Below are 24750 nucleotides of genomic sequence, written 5' to 3'. Positions count from 1 at the left end.
CATTCTCTTGGCTGGACCTGATCCCACTTAACTCCTTACTTGCTCTCAAGAGCTTTCTGGGGCCCTTACTGGAGCTGGTCTTCAGATAGCTCCTGATAAAATTCAATTAATACCCCCTTACTTATTCTGAGGCTTTGAACTTTTTCATAACAAAATTCTTGCACAAAATATTCAACTTAGAACTGATCTTCTAAAATCTTTAAATGATTGTCAAAAACTCATAGGAGATATCAATTGGCTCAGGCCTTATCTTAAGCTAACTACTGGAGAGATTAAACCCTTGTCTGACATCCTCAAAGGAGACCCAAACCCTGCCTCAGGCTGCTCATTAACAGCCCCTGCCCTAGAAGCCCTGAAGATAGTAGAGGCCGCAATTCTGAGCCAAAGGGTCACTTTTATCTCTTATGAGAAGCCTCTTCTCCTGGTCATTTGTGCCACTGACTTTACACCCACTGGGGTGTTCTGGCAGGAGGGGCCATTCTTCTGTGTCCATTTACCCGCCTCGCCACTCAAAGTCCTTACCCCTTACACCTCGTGGGTGGCAGAATTAATAAAAATTGGACATGACCAAACAGAAAAATATTTGGTAAAGACCCTGATAAAATCATTCTACCCTATTCCACTACACAAATCCAGTGATTAATACAAAATTATGACGACTGAGCAATATCTTGCACCTCTTTTCAGGGATCCCTTGATAACCACTGCCCTGCTGACAAGCTTCTCCAATTTCTGAGAATTCAACCATTTGTTTTTCCTACAGTGACTTCTCCTGGACCCCTTCCCCATGTCCCCCTAGTTTTCACTGGTGGCTCCTCTAATGGAGTGGTAGCCTTCACTGTAGACAATCAAACCACTTCCCTACAATCCCCATTCCACTCTACTCAACTGGTGGAACTTTTTGCTGTTTTACAGTTTTTCAACAACTTCCAAATACCTCCTTTAATCTGTATACTGATAGTGCTTATATTGCTCAGTCCATCCCCCTGTTAGAAACTGTGCCATACATAAACCCACTACAAACGCTACCCCTCTGTTTTTCTCCATTCAGCAATGCATACATTCTAGGCAATGCCCTTTTTATATAGGCCATATTTGTGCTCATTCTAGACTCCCTGGGCCTCTAGCCACAGGCAATGCCATAACTGACAAAGCCACCCAGTTTGCCTTCCTTGTTAAGCTCAATCCTGTGGCCCAGGCCAAAGCAGCTCATTCTTTACATCACCTTAATGCTCAAACTTTGCATCTTCTTTTTAAAATCACTAGGGAATACGCTCGCCAGATAGTCAAACAATGCACAAACTGTGTCACCCTCTTACCCGTCCCCCACTTGGGCGTAAACCCTAGAAGTTTAATTCCCAATTAGGTCTGGCAAATGGATCTAACACATGTTCCCTCATTTGGTAATCTTAAGTACCTCCATGTTACTGTGGCTACCTTTAGTGGATTCATCTTTGCCAGTCTCCATGCTGGAGAAGCTTCAAAAAATGTCATTGTTCATGTGCTCAATTGCCTTGGTGTCATGGGAAAGCCCCAAATTATTAAAACTGATAATGGTCCTGGATATACTGGAAAAAAATTCCAAAATTTCTGTCACCAACTACAAATTAAACATATTACAGGCATACCATACAATCCCAAGGGTCAAGGAATTGTTGTGCGAGCCCATCAAACTATTAAACATACCCTCCAAAAATTAAAATGGGGGATTTATATCCCATAAAAGGCTCCCCAAGAAACATCGTTCATCATGCCTTGTTTGTCCTAAACTTTTTAACCCTTGATACTCAGGGAAATTCAGCTACTGATTGCTTTTGACACACAAACACAAAAAATACCTTCGCCAAAGCTATGTGGAAAGAGCCTTTGACTCTAAAATGGAAAGGCCCGGACCCAGTCCTTATTTGGGGTCGCGGATCAGTTTGTGTGTTCGATACTCAAAATGATGCTGCACGATGGCTACCAGAACGTTTGGTTAAACAAATCAATGAGCCTGTAAGTTCTCAGTAACATATGCCCAAGAACACCCTGTTCCTGAGGCAACTCCCTCTTTTCTCTTCCAGGTTTCCAATACACAAGATTCAAGATGAAAATGACTGACCCCCAACATCTACTGTTCCTCTGCTCCTTGTTGCCCATTGTCCCCCTAACTACTGCTAACATCTTTCAATGAAAATTCCAAGTAAAGGAAGGTTCCATCAACCAAGACTCCACCACCCTTATCGGTTCAGGGCGCTGCCCTCTTACAGGATACCAGACAGCCTCACCTTTAAAATCACTCCCAAAACAATTACTGCTACATATAGGCCTTATGCCTGCTTTTCTTATGACAATAAGGGCAGTTGTTTAGATCATGAATCCACCTATGGAGTTTGTAGATATGGAGCTGCAGAATTCATGGGGCCATTGAAAAAAATGGTATTCTATGCCTCCAAGGTTATATCTGACCCTTGGCATGAGCGCTGGGAAATAGGAGTCACAGGAAAACTCTATAATGATGGCTGGTTCTCCTACCGTATGGGAAATATATATATATTGCATATATATATACAAACACATATACATACACATACATGCATACATACATACATACATACATACATACATACATACATACATATATTCAGACAATTAGTCCCTGCAGACTCCAAGGTTCAAGTAAACCAGATAATTTTAGAAAATGAACAACACCTCCACTCTGCCCTCCAAAATAACAAGATAAATGAGACTCTTGGCTAATATATCTCCAATATGTCATTCATCTACTTAATGCCTCCCAGGTAAATGCCTCCTCTTGTTTGCTTTGTGCTTCCCTTTTGTGCCCAATCCTTGCCGCAACTCCCTTAAATGCTTCCTCTACCCTCACCCTTTACTTTAACCAATCTCACTATAAGACCACTCCTGCTGTCTCCCCAGCCCCACTACTCTCTCACCATCTGTAGCAGACAGCTTCAGGTTCACTGAGATGAACTTTCAGACCAGGCACAGTTATGGAGGAAGGGATTTATTGAAGCTTACAGATTCAGGGGAAGTTCCATAATGGCAGAAGAAGCTGGCCTGCCTTCACAGGCTCAAGCAGACAGAGAGAAGCACAAGCCTAAAAGTCAAAAGCACACTTCAGGACCTCCAGCTAGGCACACTTTACATATCTTTAGATTGAAATTGGAAACCACCCACCACACCTTAAGATCCACCCAGTGACATTGCCTCCATCCAGGTAGCCAGCAGATGCAAACTACAAACAAACCACTGAATATATTGGGGCCATCTATTCTATTCAAACCACCACACCATTTAAATAATATTTTCACGCTGCACTGCTTCCTTACTAACAAATCACTACCTACTGACCTAACATGCACACACAACACCTCTGTAATGATGGAACTTATATCCCCCCCACTCATTTATTTCTGGTGCAATGAAACCCTGTTTATTACTTGCATTAATAACACCACCCCAGAACCATGTATTCTGGTAGCTTTGGTCCGCCAGCTCACCATGTATAGCCCTGATGAATTTGTGTGGCTCTTCCACACCACTCATAAGAAAGCAGCCTTCCTACCATTAGTGGTAGGTGCAAGCCTGGCCACATCAGTTGTTTCTACAGGGGTGGCAGGAGGAGCATTGGGTCACTCCTTGTATTCTGCCAGCAAATTTTCTGAAAAACTACAACAGATGATTGACTCCACCTCTAATAGTCTTGAATCCCTCCAGAGACAGATCACCTCCCTAGCCAAGGTTGCCCTACTAAACTGACATGCTCTTGACCTCCTTACAGCAGAAAAAGGAGGAACATTTATGGTTCTCCAAGAGGAGTGCTACTTCTATATCAATGAATCTGGAATCATTGAGGAAAACATAAAAAATTTACAAAATCTTAGTCAAGAGTTGTATTCTCGATACGGTCCCTGCTCCTCTCAACTTTGGGCAAATTCCCCCTTCTTCTCCTGGTTGCCATCAGTACTAGGACCTTTACTTATCTTAATCCTCTTATTTACAATCAGACCTGTTATTACAAATAAAATCATGTCTTTTATATGTCAACAGATTGCAGCCATTAAGATGCAGCCCTTGCAGGTCCAGTATCACAGACTGGGGTTGGCGGATCAAGGTGTTGCCACTGAAGACCTACCACCTGCAGCTGCCACTGTCCCTTGATCTTACATTCTGTACTCGTTTAGTATGCTACTGTCCTCTACATCTCTGCTACCGCTGTGGTCTACCTGTCTTATGGCCAAATAGCTACCCCTCCTTTAGGAGCTGCAAAGGATCCAGACCTATGCACATTGTCTCACAATAAAGTGAGTGTGATATGGGTACCAACATGGGGGCAAGGCAAAGCACCACAGGGGAAGGTCCCTTTCTGACCGCTTCTGGATTCCCTGAGAGAAAAACCTGACTTGCATGGAGGTTGGCACCGTAACTGTTATCACATAGGCCCTGCATCCCCTACCCAAAAGGTACCAAGGGCCAAGATTGCGGGAAAAAGACATCCCATGGGAAGAGTCAGGTCACTACTCCCCCAGTTGGTTAATGCCCACTGCTGCACAGCAGGTCTCCCCCTCTTTTCGTATAAAAGAAGGGAGGAGATGTTGGGAGCTATGAACCAAACCTTGGCGATGTTGACAGAAACCGCCATATTGCAAGTAAAGTTTCTATCTCCTCATCTAAATGCTCAGTTACCAGAAATGAAGAAATCGTAAGCTTGGGTGATAACACCCACCCCCCCTCCCCGCTCAGTGCTGCTGGTAACTGATAAAGAAACAGAGATTGCTGTTTGGCCAGTAACTCTGTGATCTTTGGCCTGATTACATCCCCTTCCCCCTACAACCTTATATAAACCTACATGTAAGAATAAAGTCTCGAGGCCTTGACCAGAAACTCGGCTTGGTCTCCTTCCTTGTGTCTGTTTGCCTCTTCCCATTCAGATTAACTTCCCCTTAGGTCCTTGTTCAACTCCCCACTGTCCAGGGAAACATCCCTTTGTTTAGTTGATGGTGGTTGTTCAAGGAGTACAGAGCTTAGCAAGTGAGAGCAGTACCTGGCTGACCTCCAGCAAGGAACTGGGAGCCCAATTCCCAGAACCACTTAGACCTGAAGTATTCTACTAACAACCTGAGTAATCTTGGATGCACACTTCTTCAGAGAGTCAGTGACAGAATTTAATCGACACACTAATTTTTGGCCTTTGGTGCCACAGTGAATCCAGTAATTTTGCAATTGAACCTACAGAATAGTGACAGTGAGTACTTTTTAAAATAACTGCAATTTTGGTAATTTAATATGCAGCAGTAGAAAATGCTAGTCCCCTCCTCCAAGATACCAGGGTGGCTCGCCTGTTCTGGTCAAACTGTACTTCCTCTGTGACCCTTATTTCTCTACATTCTGGGCCACATGAGACTCAGAGTAATCTTTTTGAAAACTTCTTTTTTTGGCAGCTTCCACCTAATTCTCCACCTCAGTTACTCATCTCTCAAATGTGTGAAATTCATGCAAACTCAGAGATATGTTATGATATTCTTTCTTTCACATGGAATATAGTTTAGTTACTATTTGGCTTAGAGCTAAAGTGACACTACTTCTGGGACTAGGTTTTCTTCCATAACCATCATCCCTTACTTGCTTTTCCTGCTTTATTTTTATGGCATATTTTAGATAAAATATTATTTTTGTGTTCATATTTTGATATGTTTCTCTCCTTCTTAATACTATACACTAATGTCACCAGATTTTCATGAGAAAGGGGTTTTCTGAGATTTATTCAACTTATAATACAAATCTATTGTTTTCCCCATGTAGAGAATTATAATTAGTAATTAAAGGATTTGATTTTCTTTTCTGTTTAATTCTTTAATTTTTTTTTATTTATTTGAGAGTGACAGAGAGAGAAAGTGGCAGATAGAGATTGAGAATAGGCATGCCAGGGCCTCCAGCTGCTGCAAACAAACTCCAAACACATGCGGCCCCTTGTGCATCTGGCTAACGTGGGTCCTGGGGAATGGAGCCTCAAACCGGGATCCTTTGGCTTCACAAGAAAGCGCGTAACCACTAAGCCATCTCTCCAGCCCTTGGTTTAGTTCTTAAGACTTATTTAGCAGAGTCCTCTTCAGTCCTAGTAGGCAGTCTTTTGAGATGTTGATGAGATTATTTTCTCATCTGTTAGGACGTTATAGCACTGGTATTAGTAGTAATATACTTATTTAGAAATTTCCACTAGAGTTCTTCAGAGATAAAGGCTATTTTGGGAGAAAGTTACTTCCCATAAATGGCAAATAAATAGTTACATGATAAGTAAGTAGAAGGAATTCAAGGTTTATATGGACATCTTTACTATAAGACTTAAAGAAGTTGTTTCCATTATTGATATTAATAAATCTTTGTATATAACACAATTAGTCCCAATGAATAACTACATTATATAATCTGTTAAGTGTACTTCCACTTAAAAAGACATTGCTGTACCTCTAAAACAACTGTTACTAAATATTTTTATTATAAGTATGCGAAGGACCTATTATAGAAATAAATTCTGTAATAGCTAAGCTAGATATTATTAATTATTGGTAATATTAAGATTCCTTTAGGAGGTACCAGTTAGCAAATATATAAGTAAAACCAGTATGTCCAAGTTATAACATTTCATTATGGAACTGAAATGCTTTAACATAAAATTTTATATTAATATATTTTATTTAATGCTTTTATAGTTAGTAAAGACTGAAAATGTCAAGAAAATTTAAACTTGAAGTATTCTTAATTTATATTTATTTTTAAATTTAAGTTAACTCACCCTGGAGCATAATTGCATATGAAAAGTGCTGCCTTAGTGAAATTTCCAACTTTTGAACATGGAGTAACAGCACATCCAACTTTGTAAGACTTGGCCCAAACAAGCTAAAATATAAGCATCAGAAAAATACAAAATTGAATTACAAGAATTTGCTTTGCTTATATTATAATGAATCTTTAATCAAGCAATTCAAGGAATATGAACAATTCTCATTCATTTACAGATAGGTAGAACCTTGTCATGGATTTAGGGCAGCATTTCCAAACTGTATTTACAGAAATATTTTAACCTGTTTCATATCACGAAAATATAGTTGAAGAGCTTTATTCAGAATAATGTTGCAGAGCCAATAAATGCCACAACAGATCAATCAATTTCTAATACCTTATTGAATTTGAAAGCTCTAGTTCTTTGGCAGAGAGAAAGGAAGACTAGAGAGGAGAAAAAGTTTTACAAAAATGAAAATTGTTAATAGAAGAGAGGAAAGCAGGGAAACTAAGGTTATAGAAAGGAAGCCAAACTGGATGCCAGCAGCATTTCTTCTTCCTTTTGTTGAGGAAAAATTAAACACAATTTGTGATTTTTACTAGAAAGACTATGGAACACTCAGGTCCCTATAAAAGGAAAAACAGGTCTTGAATTAAAGCCAAAAAATGGGAATGATGAATGACATTCCAAAAATTTTCTGTATGTTCTTTGTATTTCTAATACTCCAACTAAAAAAAGGTTCTTGTTTTGTTTTATTAATCTGTGTACAACCAGATCCATTTACTATATAGTTTATCACAAAGCTTAGTTGTTTTAAATTTTGATTCTTAAAGAAATACAGGATGAAGGGGCTGGAGATATGGCTTAGTGGTTAAGCACTTGCCTGTGAAACCTAAGGACTTCGGTTTGAGGCTTGATTACCCAGGACGCACATAAGCCAGATGCACAAGGGGGCATATGTATGTGGAGTTTGCTTGCAGTAGCTGGAGGCCCTGGCATGCCCATTCTCTCTCTCTCTCTCTATCTCTATCTTCCTCTTTCTTTCTCTGTCAGTCTGTTGCTCTCAAATAAATAAATAAAAATGAACAACAACAAAAAAGAAATACAGAGTAAAATATTACATTAATAGTAAATGAATCTAACTCAGCTATAAAGCATTTGCCTACTGTGTGTAAGGTTCTGAGATAAATAACCCCTACTAAAAATAAATAAAATAATATAAAATATAAGAGTTTAAATTAAGCTAATCAGATGGAAGGTAGGTGCAAAAAAGGGAGATAAAAAGTAAAATATCAGGTCAGAGACATAGTTTTGGTTATTTTACAAAGAGTTTTAAAGTTATTGTGTATGAGAATGATCATAAATTACTAGAATAAATAACTGATAAAAATTCTTTGAAGTATGATTCACTAGATAGAAAAGGTGGAGTTTGAAAACATGAACACATTTCAAATTTTATGTTTTACGTAAAACATGGCATCAGGTGACCGAAAAAAATCATGTTTGAAATGAACTCGAGAGAATTCAAAATTTATGATACAAATATTTCTTGGAAAGCTAAATAATATTATGTTGTCTTCAGACTATGTGGCTGAAAAGACAAGTTCTCTGCTCTCAGTATAGTATTAGATATATAAGCAGAAGATAAATAACACGTTAGTGAAATAATAAAGGCATGTACAGGAGACTGGCTTAGAATTCTTGGAGGCAGAGTGTTAGTTGATCTATCGCAAATGAGGCATGGGAATGATATTACAAGTCTACATTTAAACATTTTAATCAACTAACTACATGTTATATACAATGATCTTGGCAAAAATATCAAGTCATTTATTTATGATCTAATTTGTAAGTAGTTTTTATTTACTTTAGTAATACTTCCTTTTCCAGTGTGCACTATTCTTAGAAAAATTCCTTTGGTCTTTTGGTATGCAGCCCAAGATGATTATATTAAAAAGAGTGTGTGGGGGCTAGAGAGATAGCTTTGTAATTAAGGTACTTGCTTGAGAAGCCTGAATACCTAGGTTCCATTCACCAGTACCCATAGGTAAAGCCAGATGCACAAGGTGGTGCTTTCATCTAGAGTTCATTTCCAGTAGATAGAGGCCCTGGCACACCTATTCTCTCTCTCTTTCTCTCTCCCACATTCTCTCACTCTAATAAATAAATAAATAAAATATTTTTAAAAGAGAGTGTTTGGTTGTATGATTCATATATTAGATGGAATCATGGACAATTTAAAGATATAAATCTAAGGGCTGGAGAGATGGCTTAGCGGTTAAGCGCTTGCCTGTGAAGCCTAAGGACCCCGGTTCGAGGCTCGGTTCCCCAGGTCCCACGTTAGCCAGATGTACAAGGGGGCGCACGCGTCTGGAGTTTGTTTGCAGAGGCTGGAAGCCCTGGCGCGCCCATTCTCTCTCTCTCCCTCTATCTGTCTTTCTCTCTGTGTCTGTTGCTCTCAAATAAATAAATTTAAAAAAAAAAAGATATAAACCTAATAAGAATTTTCATTTTCTTTGCAGTAGTAATTTCTCCATTTAATTTATAAATTTCAAACATAATACTAGGTAATGAAATCAGCACTTCTTTTGTATTTATAAAAATATAAAGATAGATACCTGAATATAATGAGAACAGTCACCAACGCAAACACCCTTTTCAAAATTATACAGTTTCCTCTCTTCAAACCAACTTCTGATAACAGTACTTGCAGTAAATCCATCCTCATGACCAGCCCACATATTTTCGCCAATATCACGAAATGTAGGATGACCCATTCCAGTTTTGTCTAAGTAAGTATTATGTTCAAACAAACATTTTTTTCCCCATGCTCTTGCAGTTCGTGCTAAAGCTACATCCCATGTCTGAAAAAGAAACATAAAAAAGCAAACAATAAAAAAATGATGAGTTTTTTTGTACTGTAATTTATTTAACTCAGGTTTTCTACTTTAAGGTGAACCATTCTAATTTTGTAATTATACGTCTTATCTGTGGAGTATGTGAGATTATCATAAGTGGAATGAGTCCTGAGACAAAAGAACATGGATTATATTTTTACCTAAAGTGTCAAAATGATAACACAAGTTTTCATAGTACTCTTCCTAATAGTATCTTTGGTATTGCATAATATGCTTATGAATAAACCACTCTGAATATACATTTTTAACATTATGGCTTTTGTGCCAAGTAAAACAACAATTTAAAATAGTATCCACTTAAAGATATTTATTGCACAATCATTATGCAAAAATGATTTTTTTAAATAAAATGAGAATTCAATATAATTTTGTCTTCAAGTTGCTCACTGTTAGAAGAATATATATATATTTATATATAATTTGAGCATAGGTTGGTAAATTAATAAAATTCATATGTAAATATTAATGCTAGTTCTCAGATATATTAGAAAATTTGAAAATATGTGCCTTTATCATCATACAGTTTACTGTATACTTAGGGACAATGAAAGTAACACACTACAGAAATCAAGAAAATAGCTGCCAAATCAAATGTTAATTAGCTATGGGATACTATATTTAAAGGAAACATGTTTTTAAAAAATTACTCAAAAGTGCTGATCCCTTTCACTATTTGACAGATAGTTTCATAAACATTACAGAGATAAATAAACAAATTGACCTTGAGAATATCCATCTACTATGTATCTTTCCAAGGTTAATTACTACTAAGAAAACTCCCTATTTATTCATTTGTATGTCTCTGGATACACACACATATCACAATTTCAAACAAAAGTTTGGTTGCTCTAAATAGGCCTTTTGTGATTTTTTTCCTTTCTATTGCAATCAAACCATATGTGATATTATTCGCCAGCAACTTGCATTTTTCATGTAGAGATTCTGCTATATTAATACACCTAGATAAGCTTACATTTTGTTTTGTTTTTGAGGAAGGGTCTCACTCTAACACAGGCTGACCTGGAACTCACTCCGTATACCCAGGCTGGCCTCAAACTCATAGTGATCTTCATCCTTATACCTCTGTCTCCCAAGTGTTGGCATTAAAGGCTTGTACCACCATACCCAGTTAGATATGCTTAATTTTTATAAATACTACATAGTATTATAATAGCATGGAGAAGCTTTAGTTAATGTAACCATTCCATCCCACAATAATAGCCTTTTAGAATCTTTCCTATTTTCAACATGCCATGGCTATTTTCCTAATGACTTATTTGCATGTAGTATACACATCTCATCCAAGGACCAGTCATGATTTAACTTCGCTCTAAAACAAACAAACAAACAAACAATTTTAGGTCTGGAGAGATGGCTTAGTAGTCAAACTCTTGCCTGTGAAGCTTAAGGACCAAGGTTCAATTCCCTAGTACCCATGTAAGCCAAATGCACATGTGTGTGGAATTTGTTTGCTACTCCCTGCCATGACCATTCTATCTATATTTGTCTCCCCCTCAAATAAAGAGTTAAATAAAATATTTTAAAATTTATTTATTTATTTATGAATACAGAGACATACAGACAGAGAATGGGTGCAACAGGGCTTCTTGCCACTGCAAATAAACTGCAGATACATATGCTACTTTGTACATCTGGCTTTATGTGCATATTGGGGAACTGAACCTGTGTGGACAGGCTTTGTAAGAATGTACCTTTAACCACTAAGCTGTCTCCCCAGCCCCATTTAACTCCTTTATTTGCACTATCTCATTTAATTTTCATAATAACACTATAAGGAAAACATTATTACCACCATAGTCCTGGACACTTAATGATCAAGATACATTTTAAGAAAAGTGATGGGTAAATTTGTTGAGTGAAAGTCACAGCACATATGTACACAAACATTTGTTATATATTTAGGCAATAAGGTGAATTTCACAGCATATTCAATATTCAGTCTATCACTGTGGCTTTCCCACAGGAAAAAAGCAAAGCACAAATAGGTCAAGTAGATTATTCAATGTCTCACAACCAGGAAACTGCATAGCTTGCATTTAAACCCAGAAATCAAATTTCTAACTCCAAATGTATAAGCATGTTAATGCATTGTTTCACAAGACTGTGAACAAATGGTAATTCTTTCAAATTTCTTTAGTTAATCATGAATAAAATTATGGTTGTAATCAGAGGCTAAATTTTAAATAAGTAGTTAATAAGAAAAGATTTTGATCCGGGTGTGGTGGCACACGCCTTTAATCCCAGCACTCGGGAGGCAGAGGTCTGAGGATCGCCTTGAGTTCAAGGCCACTCTGAGACTACAGAGTTAATTCCAGGTTAGCCTGGACCAGAGTGAGACCCTACCTTGAAAAACCAAAAAAAAAAAAAGATTTTGAATGTGCTTTAAGAAAATAAAAATAAATACCCAAAATATAAGATCGTTCTAGAAACAAAGAAGACCAAATTAAAATAATCTACTAGTATAGCTGTTTCAGTCCGGTTTGCATTGCTGGTAGAAATCACCCAACCAAGAGCAGCTTCTGGGAAAAAGAGATTTATTTTGGCTTACAGGCTTGAGGGGAAGCTCCACGATGGCAGGGGAAAACGATGGCATGAGCAGAGGGTGGACATCACCCTCTGGCCAACGTAAGGTGGACCACAGCAACAGGAGGGTGTGCCAAACACTGGCAAGGGGAAACTGGCTTTAATACCCATAAGCCAGCCCCCAACAATACACTTCCTCCAGGAGGCATTAATTCCCAAATCTCCATCAGCTGGGAACCTAGCATTCAGAACACCTAAGTATATGGGGGACACCTGAATCAAACCACCACATTCAGCCCCTGGCCCCCATTAACTGATAATCATACATGATGTAAAATACAATGCATTCATCTCATTTGAAAAGTCCCCATAGTTTTTAATCAATCCCAATGACATTCATACATCCCCATAGTCCAAGATTTTTTAACTGAGCCATAATACCAAAAAATAACCTCAAAAAACCCATAATGGCACAGAATAAATATTCACACTGCAAAAGATGGCATTGGGCATAGCAAAGAAACATTCAACCAATACAAGATTTAAAACAACCAGGGCAAACATCAAACTCTGTAGCTTTGAGTCCAGCAACTCTAGCCCAGTGACAAATCTTCAAGTCCAATAATTCTAACCAGCAACAAGTCTCTGGCATTCCAATTCTGCCCCTCCAGCTAGGCTACTCACAGTCCTGGGAAACTTCATCGGGCCGGCAGCTCCTCAGCAGCCATCTCATGGTCCCAGCATCTCCACTGGGTCTCTACTGCAATCCACGGTTCATCCTCATGGCCCCATGGGGTCTCTATGCAGGCAACCAGCAAACCTGCTTCACACTGCCCATGGCCATTTCCCAAACACAAGACCGTGTTGCAAACTCAATGACCCTCTTTCCAGCATTTCTTATACTCCACGATACCGGGTAGGGTGCCAATTTGTTAATCCAGGGGGGGAACAAAGCAGACTTTAACAAACAGGACACTCAATGAGCACCCAGGCCCCTTCAAGAGTCTACATTCTTCTTGTTGCCCCAGCACAGGTCAGCTAGCCCAGTCTCAAAAGTTGTAATCTCTGAATTGCAGCTGAACGGGCAGCAGTTCACCCAAAGATTTTTCTTTCTGTGCCATATCCCTCTGCTCACATCAGTTCATTTCTACGCAAAGCAACCCTGCACAACTTCTCAGGACATGGGCATAAGAATAAGCTTCTCATACAAACTCTTTCTCACCCTCATAAGCCAAACCTCACAGTCCATAGTTCTTGCTGCAAGGCATGTCTTAGGCCAAGGTTTCAACTCCTTCCACATTCCACTTGAAAATCAGCTTCAAAAGGCCAAAGTCACACAGTCAGGTGTCTAGCAGCAATCCCACTCCTTGGTACCACTTTACTGTTGCAGTCCGGTTCGCAATGCTGGTAGAAATCACCCAACCAAGAGCAGCTTCTGGGAAAAAGAGATTTATTTTGGCTTACAGGCTTGAGGGGAAGCTCCATGATGACAGGGGAAAACGATGGCATGAGCAGAGGGTGGACATCAACCCCTGGCCAACGTAAGGTGGACCACAGAAACAGGAGGGTGTGCCAAACACTGGCAAGGGGAAACTGGCTTTAATACCCATAAGCCAGCCCCCAACAATACACTTCCTCCAGGAGGCATTAATTCCCAAATCTCCATCAGCTGGGAACCTAGCATTCAGAACACCTAAGTGTATGGGGGACACCTGAATCAAACCACCACAATAGCAAATACTGAAAATGATAAATACAATTTTTAGGTCGAATCTCAGAAATTGCTTCAGTTTCCTAAGTTAAACGATAGTTGAACAGTAACTTCATATTTGTTTAATGTACATATGATAAGATTTTTAAATTCACAGCTAGGCTTAAATGAAAGACAGTACTCAGGTAAAGCTAAAGTATTTCATAAAAATATAAATTATGTTTAAAACTATCAAAGAAATTAGTGTAGAAATAAAAATAGTAAGAACATGACACTGGAGGAAAATAGCAAATAAGATAAAAAACAGAATGTCCAGAAGGTTGAAAATGAGCTAGCTGGGGCTGGAGAGATTGCTTAGCGGGCTTGGCACTTGCCAGCAAAGACAAAGGACCCAGGCTCATTAATAGCCAATTTTAGTCTTAATGATAGACATAAACACAGATTCTAGAGGAACAAGTCCAGAACAGAATAAGTGAAAATAAATAAATACTTGGAACCACTACATTAAAATTATAAAACAGCCAAGGGAAAATGGTTAAAAGAGTTGAAGAAAGAACAGCTGTCTTTAAAAGAGTAAAAATAGCACCAAAGGACCTCAAACACCACTATATTTCAGAATCATCTGCAGGACCTATTAAAATATAGCTCACTGGGTACTGAACCATGATTTCTCAATAAGTAGGACCAAATTTTCATTTGTGGCAAGTTTTCAATAATGTTATTGATTGAGGGTTCATATTTTGGGGTATCTGATCAACTAACAGAAGAAATGTCAAAAGCAATAAGGGAAGTCAGAAGACAATATTGAGGGAAGTAAAAAAAAAAAGACATTATTTAAGTGTTTGAAATAAATGTTATATTAGATGCCAAAATAGGGAATTTATTATTTACATTATAATTAAAGGATTATTAATGGATATGTTTTAATCACAAGAAAATTAAATTCAGAAACTATAATGAATTCAGTAAAACAGCATGCTACAGAATCATTATACAAAAATAGATACATTTTTATGTATCAACAATATCAACAGAAAATTAAGTGAATAATTCTATCACAATGGCAATGAAAAGAAAAAATAAGGGGAGGTGTTTCAGTCAGCTGTTTCTAGGACCAACATTCATCCAGAGCAGCTTATGGAGGAAAGGGTTTATTTCAGGCTTACAGAATCCAGAAAACACCATCAGGGTAGAAAAAGCACCATGTCAGCATGCATGACAGGCGAGAGAGACAGAGAGAGCAGGAGGGGGAAGGAAAGAGGGGTAGAGAGAGACACACACATCAACCAATACTAACAACCAAACTATTTCCACTTGTCTTAGGGTGGGTCTCAAGATCTGTCCCTCAAACCCACCTTGGGGCTTAGTGCTGGACTCTTAACATCTGCCCCTCGTGAAGCTTCCCTCATGTAGGCTGCTAGAGATTCAAGTTAATCAAAAACATCTCAGTCTATAGTGCTGTATTTTCAAACAACCACAAGAGGACAAGAGATGGTAATGGTAGATTATTATAAAAATACATTATAAATTCATATAAAATGTCAATCAAAAAGCTTAAAACTTCAAAATGTCTCTGTATTCTATGACTGAAAAAGATTAAAAGTTGGCTGGTCCAGGTGTGGTGGCACATGCCTTTAATCCCAGCACTTGGGAGGCAGAGGTAGGAGGATCGCCATAAGTTTGAGGCCATCCTGAGACTATATAGTGAACTCCAGGTCAGCCTGGGCTAGAGTGAGACACTACCTCAAAAAAAAGAAAATGTTGGCTGGAATAAAGCTATTGTGGTTTGAATTAGGTGATGGCAATTTAGGAGGTGCAGCCTTGCTAGAGGAGATGAGTCACTGGGGGTGGGCTTAAAGGCTTATTAACCCACTGTTTGCTAGTTATTTGGCTCACTTTCCTGTTAACTGTTTTCTACGTCATGTTGGCAAGGAGGTAATGCCCAGCCTCTCTGCTCATGTCATCTTTCCCTGTCCTTTATGCTTCCCCTCCAAACTATAAGCCAAAGTAAACAACTTTCCTCTCATGAGTTGCTTCTGGTTGGGTGCTTTTTGCCAGCAACAAGAAGGTAACTGCAATAATTTTCTTCAACAAATAGGACTTAGAAATGTAAGGAGGAAATATGCAAGCTATAAAAGATGAAGAAACAAATTAATGTCTAATGTTGCATTATTTAAATTAACAAAAAAAGCAAAATAGCACTTTACAATTTATTAATTCAGCAAATGATTGAAGGTACCCAAGCCAATGAGGATGTAGTAAGGACACTTTTTAAATTCTTCAGTCCTTTAAAACAGTAATTATTTCATTTCAATTTCTTTTTCAAACTCATCCCTTTCTCAATACCACTTCTGAAATTTTTGCTAAGGAATTAATCTTGAAAGGATATATGTATGTATCTCCAGGGATGTAGCCTTTGCTGTATCATTTATAATTATTGCCTAATAAGGGGTGCCATATTTACTTGGATTTTGTAGTCAGTTTAATGACAATATAAAATCTCTATAGCAACAAGGAAACAGATGGGATATTGAATGGAAATAGAAAAAAATTTCAGGGTGAGGGTTAGCAAGAACATTATGAAAGAAAAATACATCTTGGTCTGTAGTGGGGTGAAGAGATTGGAGGGATCTCATTCTTTGTGATCTCCATGGGAAGAACTTCGAGTCTCTATACAGTGTAGAGTAGAAGAGAAACGGTTTATGGAACAGTAGAGGATAGCTTGCACTCAGTAAGTGAGAGTGAACAATGGACATGGGGACTGCTGTGTCTGTCAACTTACTTAGTAAGCAGGCTTTGAATTCTTTCTGGCTTTTTTTTTTTTCTTCGAGGTAGGGTCTCACACTAGTCCAGGCTGACCTGGAATGCACTCTGTCATCTCAGGGTGGCCTTGAACTCACAGCGATCCTCCTACCTCTGCCTCCCAAGTGCTGGGATTAAAGGTATGCGCCACCACACCCGGCTTGAATTATTTGTTTTTAAATATTCTTTTTATTTATTTAAAAGGCAGAGAAAGAGACAGATGGAGTGGGCGGTGGGTGGGGAGAATGGGTGCACCAGGGCCTCTAGCTACTGCAAAGGAACTTCACAAGCCACCTTGAGCATCTGGTTTACATGGGTAATGGGGAACTGAACCTGGGTCCCTAGGCTTTGCTGGCAAGCCCTTTAACTACTAAGCTATCTCTCCAGACTCCCTGTATTACTTCTAAAGCTTCCAAAACACATAGTTTTGCTGAGGAGCATTTTCTTATCCGGATCTTCGACAAACACATTTGAACAGACAGTTACAGGAAGTGGTAATGTTATGTCTTTGTTCCTTATCATACAGCCTCTCCTGGAATCAGGGTTAGTTACCAGTTCATTACCTGGGAAATTCAGGATGTCATATCTCTCACTGGCAGAGACATTATCTAGGTTCCATTCATTTGAGCAGTAATTACAATCCTGCAGACCTTGATTTTACAAGCTACTGATGATGAGGGACAGACCCAGCCCTAATATCTTCTAATCTTATCAATATCTAACCACGACCTAACAAGGAGATCACACAAAAAAATTAATAGTTTTAAAGTTGTGATTAATGTGGAAACATCCAGAAAATGTCAATTTTTGCATTAAATACAATGTGACCTTACACTTGCAGATACCACGTGCCTCATTTCTTTCTAATTCAGGTCCCAGGAAATCTCTCTTTGCTCAAAAGTTTGGTATTTTATGCATTGATAATGTTGCAATGATTTTTATTTATTTACTTTGTTTTGTTTTTTACTTTAAATGAGGTAGGGTCTCACTCTAGCCCAGGCTGACCTGCAATTTAGTATGTAGTCTCACTATGTAGTCTTTGGCACCAAACTCACTGGGCATCCTTCTCCTTCTGCCTCCCAAGTGCTGGGATTAAAGATGTGTGCTACCATGTCAGTCTCTGAGTTTTAATTTTTTTGAAAGCCTTTCCTTAGGTTGCTCCTCTTACACTTCACTTTGTACCTTGGCTAGTGACATAGATCCACCTTTGACCTGCCCTATGCAAAGCCATGCTCGTAATGGTGCATGGGAGTGACAGAGGTCGTCTATGTATTGAAAAACACAATCGGAAGTGTGGTTCTCTGGGTTTCCAGAGGTGCAAACTTCCCGTGGGAAGGCATGATGCACGCCTGGGAAGCGCCTCTGGGCCTCACCATGAAGCGCAGGTTCTTGGCTTTCGGAAACACGGTGGCGCGGAGATCGTTATGGAGATTCACGTACTGGTTGATAAAATTTGTGTCCTCTTCGTGTGGCAAAGACTTCGAGTTCAAACCGGGACCCACCAGTAGTAGCCACAGCTCACACACCTTCAACACGCCCCTCAGCGCCAGGGACACGCACTGGGCCAAGGGCCGAGTGGCCGCCATAGTCCAGGGACGGGTACGGGCAGGTGCGCATGCGCCTACCCACCCCTGGCGCCTGCCAATCTACAGGGCAGGGTGGGGCCCACTTCAGAAACCGGAAGTGAGTAGAGAGCAGGATGGCGGGAGGGAAGGGCGAGGCTCTGTCAGCACTGCAAACTCGACAAGGCTCAGGATAAAGGTCCTATCCGGGACCGAATAGCCTTCACTAGGTGAATGTTACCATCTACAGCTGATTTCTCATAATGACTTAACCAGCCATTGAGTGTACCGTAATGCCTGAGGAGCATTGTAATGATGCAAGAAGTCCTCATTCTTCCTGGTAAAAGTCTAGTTACTTTTTTCTTTTTATCTGTTGATTTGGGAATCCAGTGGTGGTGTGCACTTTTTTTTTCCATTATAAACAAAATATTCTCTTCATAAAGACATACTTCTTCTTAGATATTTTTATCTCACATTCATTTTTTATTTTTTGTTTCTGATTTTTTCCATGTAGGTAAGACCCTACTACTGAAGACACCACATGCTACAAATGCAGAACATCCAGAGATCTGGCAGAATTTTAAAGGAAGCCAGTTCCAGATGGTTGGCCCTCATAGTGTTGAAAATTGCTATATGAGCTGTTGGGGGGAAATGGCCAACAATATCATGACCAACCAGGGGACACTGCTATATGTAAACAGGAGATTAACCACCCCTTACACGGCAGTTAGGGCCCAGGTGAAAACACAGAAGAACAGGTGACATGAGCAAGTATGCCACTTCCATGGCAAGCCTGATAACCTGGGTGAGGGTGATACAGACAGACACTGAGGACACTCAGAATGCACCAATGCAGAAATCCAGGAGCTGCTGAGAACTCAACACTAACGTAAAATTAAAACACACCCACCAGGCTCAGGACGTTTGTTGAACAAGGGGGTGGAAAGAATGTAAGAGCCACGGGGTGGAAAGGAATATCCAGAGACAAAGCCCTCCCCACAACGTTAGACTGCTGCTCTCACAACTCACAACCTAAAACTACATGGTGAACACCAGCAATCCCACTAAAGAGGGCTCTCAGTGGAGTGGGGCCGGGGAGAAATGAGATGATTGTACCAACATATGATGTGTCCATACGAAGTTTCTACTTAATAGAAACAATAAGCTGTAAGTAGCAAATTTTAGGCTCACAGCAAAATTGACAAGGTACAGTTATTTTTTTGGCACAGATATTTTAATGTGCTCATATGCATGCAGCCTTCTCCATTATGAATATCCGCTAGTAAAGCAGTGTGTGGTGGTGGTGATGCATCATGATACTCAGGAGAGAGATACCAGAAGTTTTGAGCACAGGTAAGCCTGTACTATACAGAAAATTCTAGGCCAACTTGGATTAGGCAGACCCTGTCCTGGTGGCAGATATTCGGAGGCTTTGGTAGAGAAAGTTCCCTTAAACTCTTTGGTAGAGATCCCGATAAAATAGCTGTTCCCTATAGTGTTATTCAAATTCAATGGCTCCTTCAAACCTCTGATGAATGGGCTGTAAACTGTGTCTCCTTTCAGAGCCAAATAGATAATCACTTTCCCGCGGATAGACTGATTCAATTCCTATATAAAACACCTGTAACCTCCCCCAAGATAACCAAAAATCAACCTGTTGTAGGAGCTACCTTAGTATTCACAGATGGCTCCTCTTCTGGCATGGCAGCCTATAGTATTAATGGACAAGTTTCCTGATTCCAGACACACCTCACTTCTGCCCAACTTGTGGAACTTAGCACGATTATCAAAATATTCTCTCTCTTACCTAATCTCCCCTTTAATCTTTATATGGATAGCTCCTATGTAGCCCTGTCTGTGCCATTACTTGAGACTGTGCCTTATATTCACCCCTCTACCAACACTTCCCCCCTTTTTTCAAAACTACAGCAATTGATTCTTACATGAAATACTCCTTTTTTGTTGGACATATTCATGCTCACTCTGGGCTCCCTGGTCCTTTGCCTGAGGGCAATGATCTGGTGGATAGAGCCACCCAGGTAGTGGCCTTAGGCTTAGACATTGACCCTTTTTCAATCGTGCTACAGGCACACTGATTACATCATCTCAATGCTCAGACTCTCTGCCTTAGATACAAGATCTCCAGGGAACAGGCCAGGCAAATTGTCAAGGGTTGTAAAAACTGTCTCACCCTTCTCCCCGAACCTCACCTAGGTGTCAACCCACGAGGTTTAATCCCTGGGGAGCTTTGACAAATGGATATTACTCATATTCCCTTTTTTGGAAAATCAAAATTTGTTCATGTTACTATAGATACCTTCAGTGGGTTTCTCTTTGCGACAGCTCAAGTAGGTGAAGCCACCAAGCATGTAATTAATCATGTACTTTAGTGCTTTACTGCCATTAGGCAACCCAAGGTCATTAAAACAGACAATGGGCCAGGTTATACTAGCCAGCGATTCAAACAATTTTGCACCCAATTACAAATAAAACATATCGCTGGCATCCCTTATAACCCTCAGGGACAAGGAATTGTAGAACGAGCTCATCAAACCCTCAAAAACATGTTATTTAAACTTAAAGATAGCCCTGAGGTCTTATTTCCAAAATTGGGTAATCACAAAAATACTCTCAATCACACCCTGTTTGTCCTAAATTTTCTGACTCTAGATGTTCGCGGACAATCAGCCACTGATCACCTCTGGCATCCACAAACATCCAAAAATTACCAACGGGTCCTTTGGAAGGATCCCCTCACCCATCAGTGGCAAGGGCCTCTCCCTGTACTTATTTGGGGCAAAGGCCATGCCTGCGTCTATGATACGGAGGTACAAAATGCCAGGTGGTTGCCAGACCGACTAATAAAATTATATAACCCTTCCAGGACTAGTCCTGAGAACGATGCTCCTTTTTGTCTTTCAGATAATGATTCCTCTGCCCTTCCTGATATTCCTGATGTTCCGGCACATGGCACTGACAACTTCCAACCATCAACTGTTTAACTATACTTGGTCCATAATAAATGGAGCCGGAGATACAGTTAACTCCACAAGTTATGTGGGGTTAAACCCAAATTGGCCAGACCTTTATGTTGATCTTTGCCAGCTAGCCCTTGGAGGGGACCCAGATTGGGGCACCCCAGATCTCTTTTGGCCTCAGCAACAGGCCCCTGAGTTAACTGATTCCCTTACAGAGGGCGGATGTAGTAATTCTCTCCATAGGGCTACCTTAGCACTCTCCTCCTATGGCTTCTGTATTTGCCCTGGGGATCACAGGAAGAGAGAAACAGCCCGCTCCTGTGGTTATCAGTCAGATTTCTTTTGTGCCAAATGGGGCTGTGAAACAGCTGGGGATACTTATTGGAAGCCCTCATCTAGCTGAGATTACATAACACTCCATCCTACACATCCCAGAAAACAGGTCTACTCAAACACAGACCCCAAACCCTTAAATACCCACTGTGCTTCAGAGTCACAACGAAAGGGTTTGTGTAACCCCTTAAAAATCTCCTTCACTGCCAAAGGAAAAGAGGCTTCCTGGATCACCGCTCTTCAAGGCTATGAATGGGGTCTTAGATGGTATAAGGAGGGGAAAGATTTTGGGTTAACTTTTAAAATAAAGTTAACTAAAACCTTACCCAATCCCCAAGGTGTGCCCCTTGGCCCCAACATCATCCTTAAAAAACAACAAGTTCCCTCCCCTCCTCGGGCTGTTACACCTAATGGCAACCTTTCTCTACCAACCCAGATTCAACTTACACTACCCCCCAAATGTTCTAGTTCTGCTGATCTGGTCTTACAATTGGTTAATGCCTCAGTTACTGCCCTTCGCTCCACTAACATGTCCACAGATAATTATGAGGAATGCTGGGTGTGCTATTCACCCCAGCCTCCCTTTTATGAGGGGGTGGCCACCCTCTCTTCCCCTCTCTTTACCAACCACACAGAAGCCGTTCACTGGTCTCCTGTGGAGACACGCCTTACAATTGAAAGCGTTTCATGCCTTGGCCTCTGCCTGAGGGGTCCTTACATTCACCTTCCCCAACAAATTGTTAAGCTTTGTAATCAAACTATTGTCACCAATTCTTCCTCTTTGTATATTGCTGCCCCTAATACCACTTATTGGGCCTGCTCCTCTGGCCTCACCACTTATGCAGTGACCTCCCTTTTATTACAAAACCAAGAATACTGTGTCCTTGTCTTTCTTTTGCCTAAACTTACTATTCATCAACCAGAGGACCTTCTCCCCTTTCGGGAACATGGTTCTGCCTTTTCCCGCCCTAAGAGAGAACCTCTTACTGCTATTACACTTTCAGTTATCCTTGGGCTGGCAGCCACTGGAGCTGGCACAGGCATTGCCTCTTTCATTACTTCAGAAAATCATTTCAATCAATTAAGTATAGCCATAGATCGGAATATTAAAGAATTACAGAATGGCCTAGAAGCACTTAAAGAATCAGTAGTCTCATTGTCAGAGGTTGTTCTTCAAAATAGACGTGGCCTAGACCTCCTCTTTTTAAAGGAGGGGGGATTATGCGCAGCCTTAAAAGAGGAATGCTGCTTTTACGCAGACAAAACAGGTCTAGTTCAGGATAGTATTGAAAGGATTAAAACCAACTTAGAGGAAAGAAAAACAAAAAAAAAAAAAACGTGAACAACAGGAGTCTTGGTAACAAAATTGGTTCTCTACCTCCCCCTGGCTTTATACCCTATTACCTAGCATTCTTGGACCACTTGTAGGTCTCCTCCTATTAATTTCTTTTGGACCATGGGCCTTTAACCGTTTAACTCAATTTGTTAAACAACAGGTAACCTCTGCAACATCCTTACAGGTCCACTATCATCAACTGCAGACCTCAGGAGAAGATAGCCCCACTTGTGCATATGAGGACATTTATCATGATACACAGCCTGGCACTGCCCTCAAGTTCACCCTCCCCTCCCCTGGGTGGAGACCCCCTTGGCTTCGTCAGTGGTGGAAATAAGGGACTCCCAGCTTTTGGGGCTTTCGTTTGTGTCAACAGCCTCGCCATTAAAATGCTGCAAGGTAACTCCATGACGGGATTATTGTGGTGCCATAGACCAGAGTAATACCATATGCTGTGAAGTGTCTCAATGATGGGATTATTGCGGTGCTATTAACCAGAAACCCATTGCTCACAGAGTGACCCATTGAGGGGCATCGTAACCACCCCTGGCCTTCTGTATTTCCGGTGTAGATAGACAAGGGTAAGGTACACTTAACTGTTTGCAGTGCTGGACACAGGGTCACACCACATAGCCTAAGACAGAGCCTTCACCAATGGAACTGGAAATGGAGTCACACCACATAGCCTAAGACAGAGGCCTTCCCTTTCCAAACAGAGAGCTTGGCGATGCTAAACAGAAAACGAAAAACCTAATCAAAATCCCCTTGTTTTTTTTTTAAGAAGAAAGGAGGAGATGTTGGGAGCTCTCCCCCATGATGAGCATGATGGGGTTAGTTGCCACTGTGAAAAAATACCAAATACCTTCATCCTTGCCCCAGGTCAATGATTGGGTAAGGCGTCCCGGGACTTTCCACCCCGGCAGCTGTTCTGGGAAAAACCACCAGATGTTCCCTTATAATAGGGCCTCACAATGCCTTCTTGCACTTTTACTTCTCTCCCTTCTTTCACTCTATAAAAACCCTCTGTTCCTCAATAAAGAGAGACCTTGACAACCATTTGCTTGGTCTCATTCTCTTTCTCACCCATCTCCATGCAGGCCATAACCCTCCTTGCTCTATGTGTGGTCTAAGTCCTGTGGGTTGGGGCAGCTGCTGGAGCCACTGCTGCTGGTCTGGAGCTGCTGATGCCGCTGCCCAACTCTGTTCCTGCTTGGGTCCCATTATCGGCTCAAGTTTGCTTGGCTAGGTCCTGGGACCGCTGCTCTGTTTGCTGGAGCTGGGCACAGGTGCTAGGGGAGGGGAGGGAGCCACAGCTGTTCCACATGTTCTTCTACCTTGTGCTCTGCTCCTCCGTTGCTCACTGCTGCTCTCCCTTCACGGTTCTTGAGTTGTGGAGAGCTCAGTTGTGAGTGGAAGCTCCCCTTACCTGGCTTTTCCTGCGGCTAGAGCCAAGCCTGGCGGCTTTCTGGTGTGCTGCCGCTGCCGTAGTCGGCAGACCTGCCAGGCTGCTTTTGCCGGCCTGTACAGGCTCTGGATCTCTTCTACTCCACTGCTGGTTCAATTTCCTATACACCTCACTTTTTAGTAAAAGTGTGTATTCTGCTGAGTTTTTTGGGTCTTTTACCCCCCTAGGCTGCATTGGTGTGGTACCTAAGCAGTCATCTTAACCAAAAGTCCACTCATAGCTTTTTGTTGTCCCCAGGCTTAGACTAGGCAAAGATAATCCTTATTACATATAATTAGTTTAATCTCCACATTAGCTCTCTCACACACACACATTTAAAT

General features: G+C 40.6%; 1 protein-coding gene across 1 annotated transcript in view; it reads right to left on the bottom strand.

The window, feature by feature from the left end:
- Window positions 1-18342, bottom strand: part of LOC101599522 (GLIPR1-like protein 2) — a 40604-nt gene extending 22262 nt beyond the window's left edge. Inside the window, exons 1-3 of the mRNA XM_004650528.2 lie at window positions 18130-18342; window positions 9400-9645; window positions 6794-6897 (exon numbers count right to left, since the gene is read on the bottom strand). Of these exons, the coding sequence (XP_004650585.1) occupies window positions 6794-6897; window positions 9400-9645; window positions 18130-18342 (563 nt within the window). The remainder of the gene's footprint in view (window positions 1-6793; window positions 6898-9399; window positions 9646-18129) is intronic.
- Window positions 18343-24750: the final 6408 nt, after the last annotated feature.

The sequence above is a fragment of the Jaculus jaculus genome, chromosome 6 (genome assembly GCF_020740685.1).
Source record: "Jaculus jaculus isolate mJacJac1 chromosome 6, mJacJac1.mat.Y.cur, whole genome shotgun sequence".
In the NCBI taxonomy this organism is placed as follows: domain Eukaryota; kingdom Metazoa; phylum Chordata; class Mammalia; order Rodentia; family Dipodidae; genus Jaculus; species Jaculus jaculus.
The sequence above is the reverse complement of the archived record's forward strand: the minus strand, read 5'-3'. Positions and strand labels throughout refer to the sequence as shown.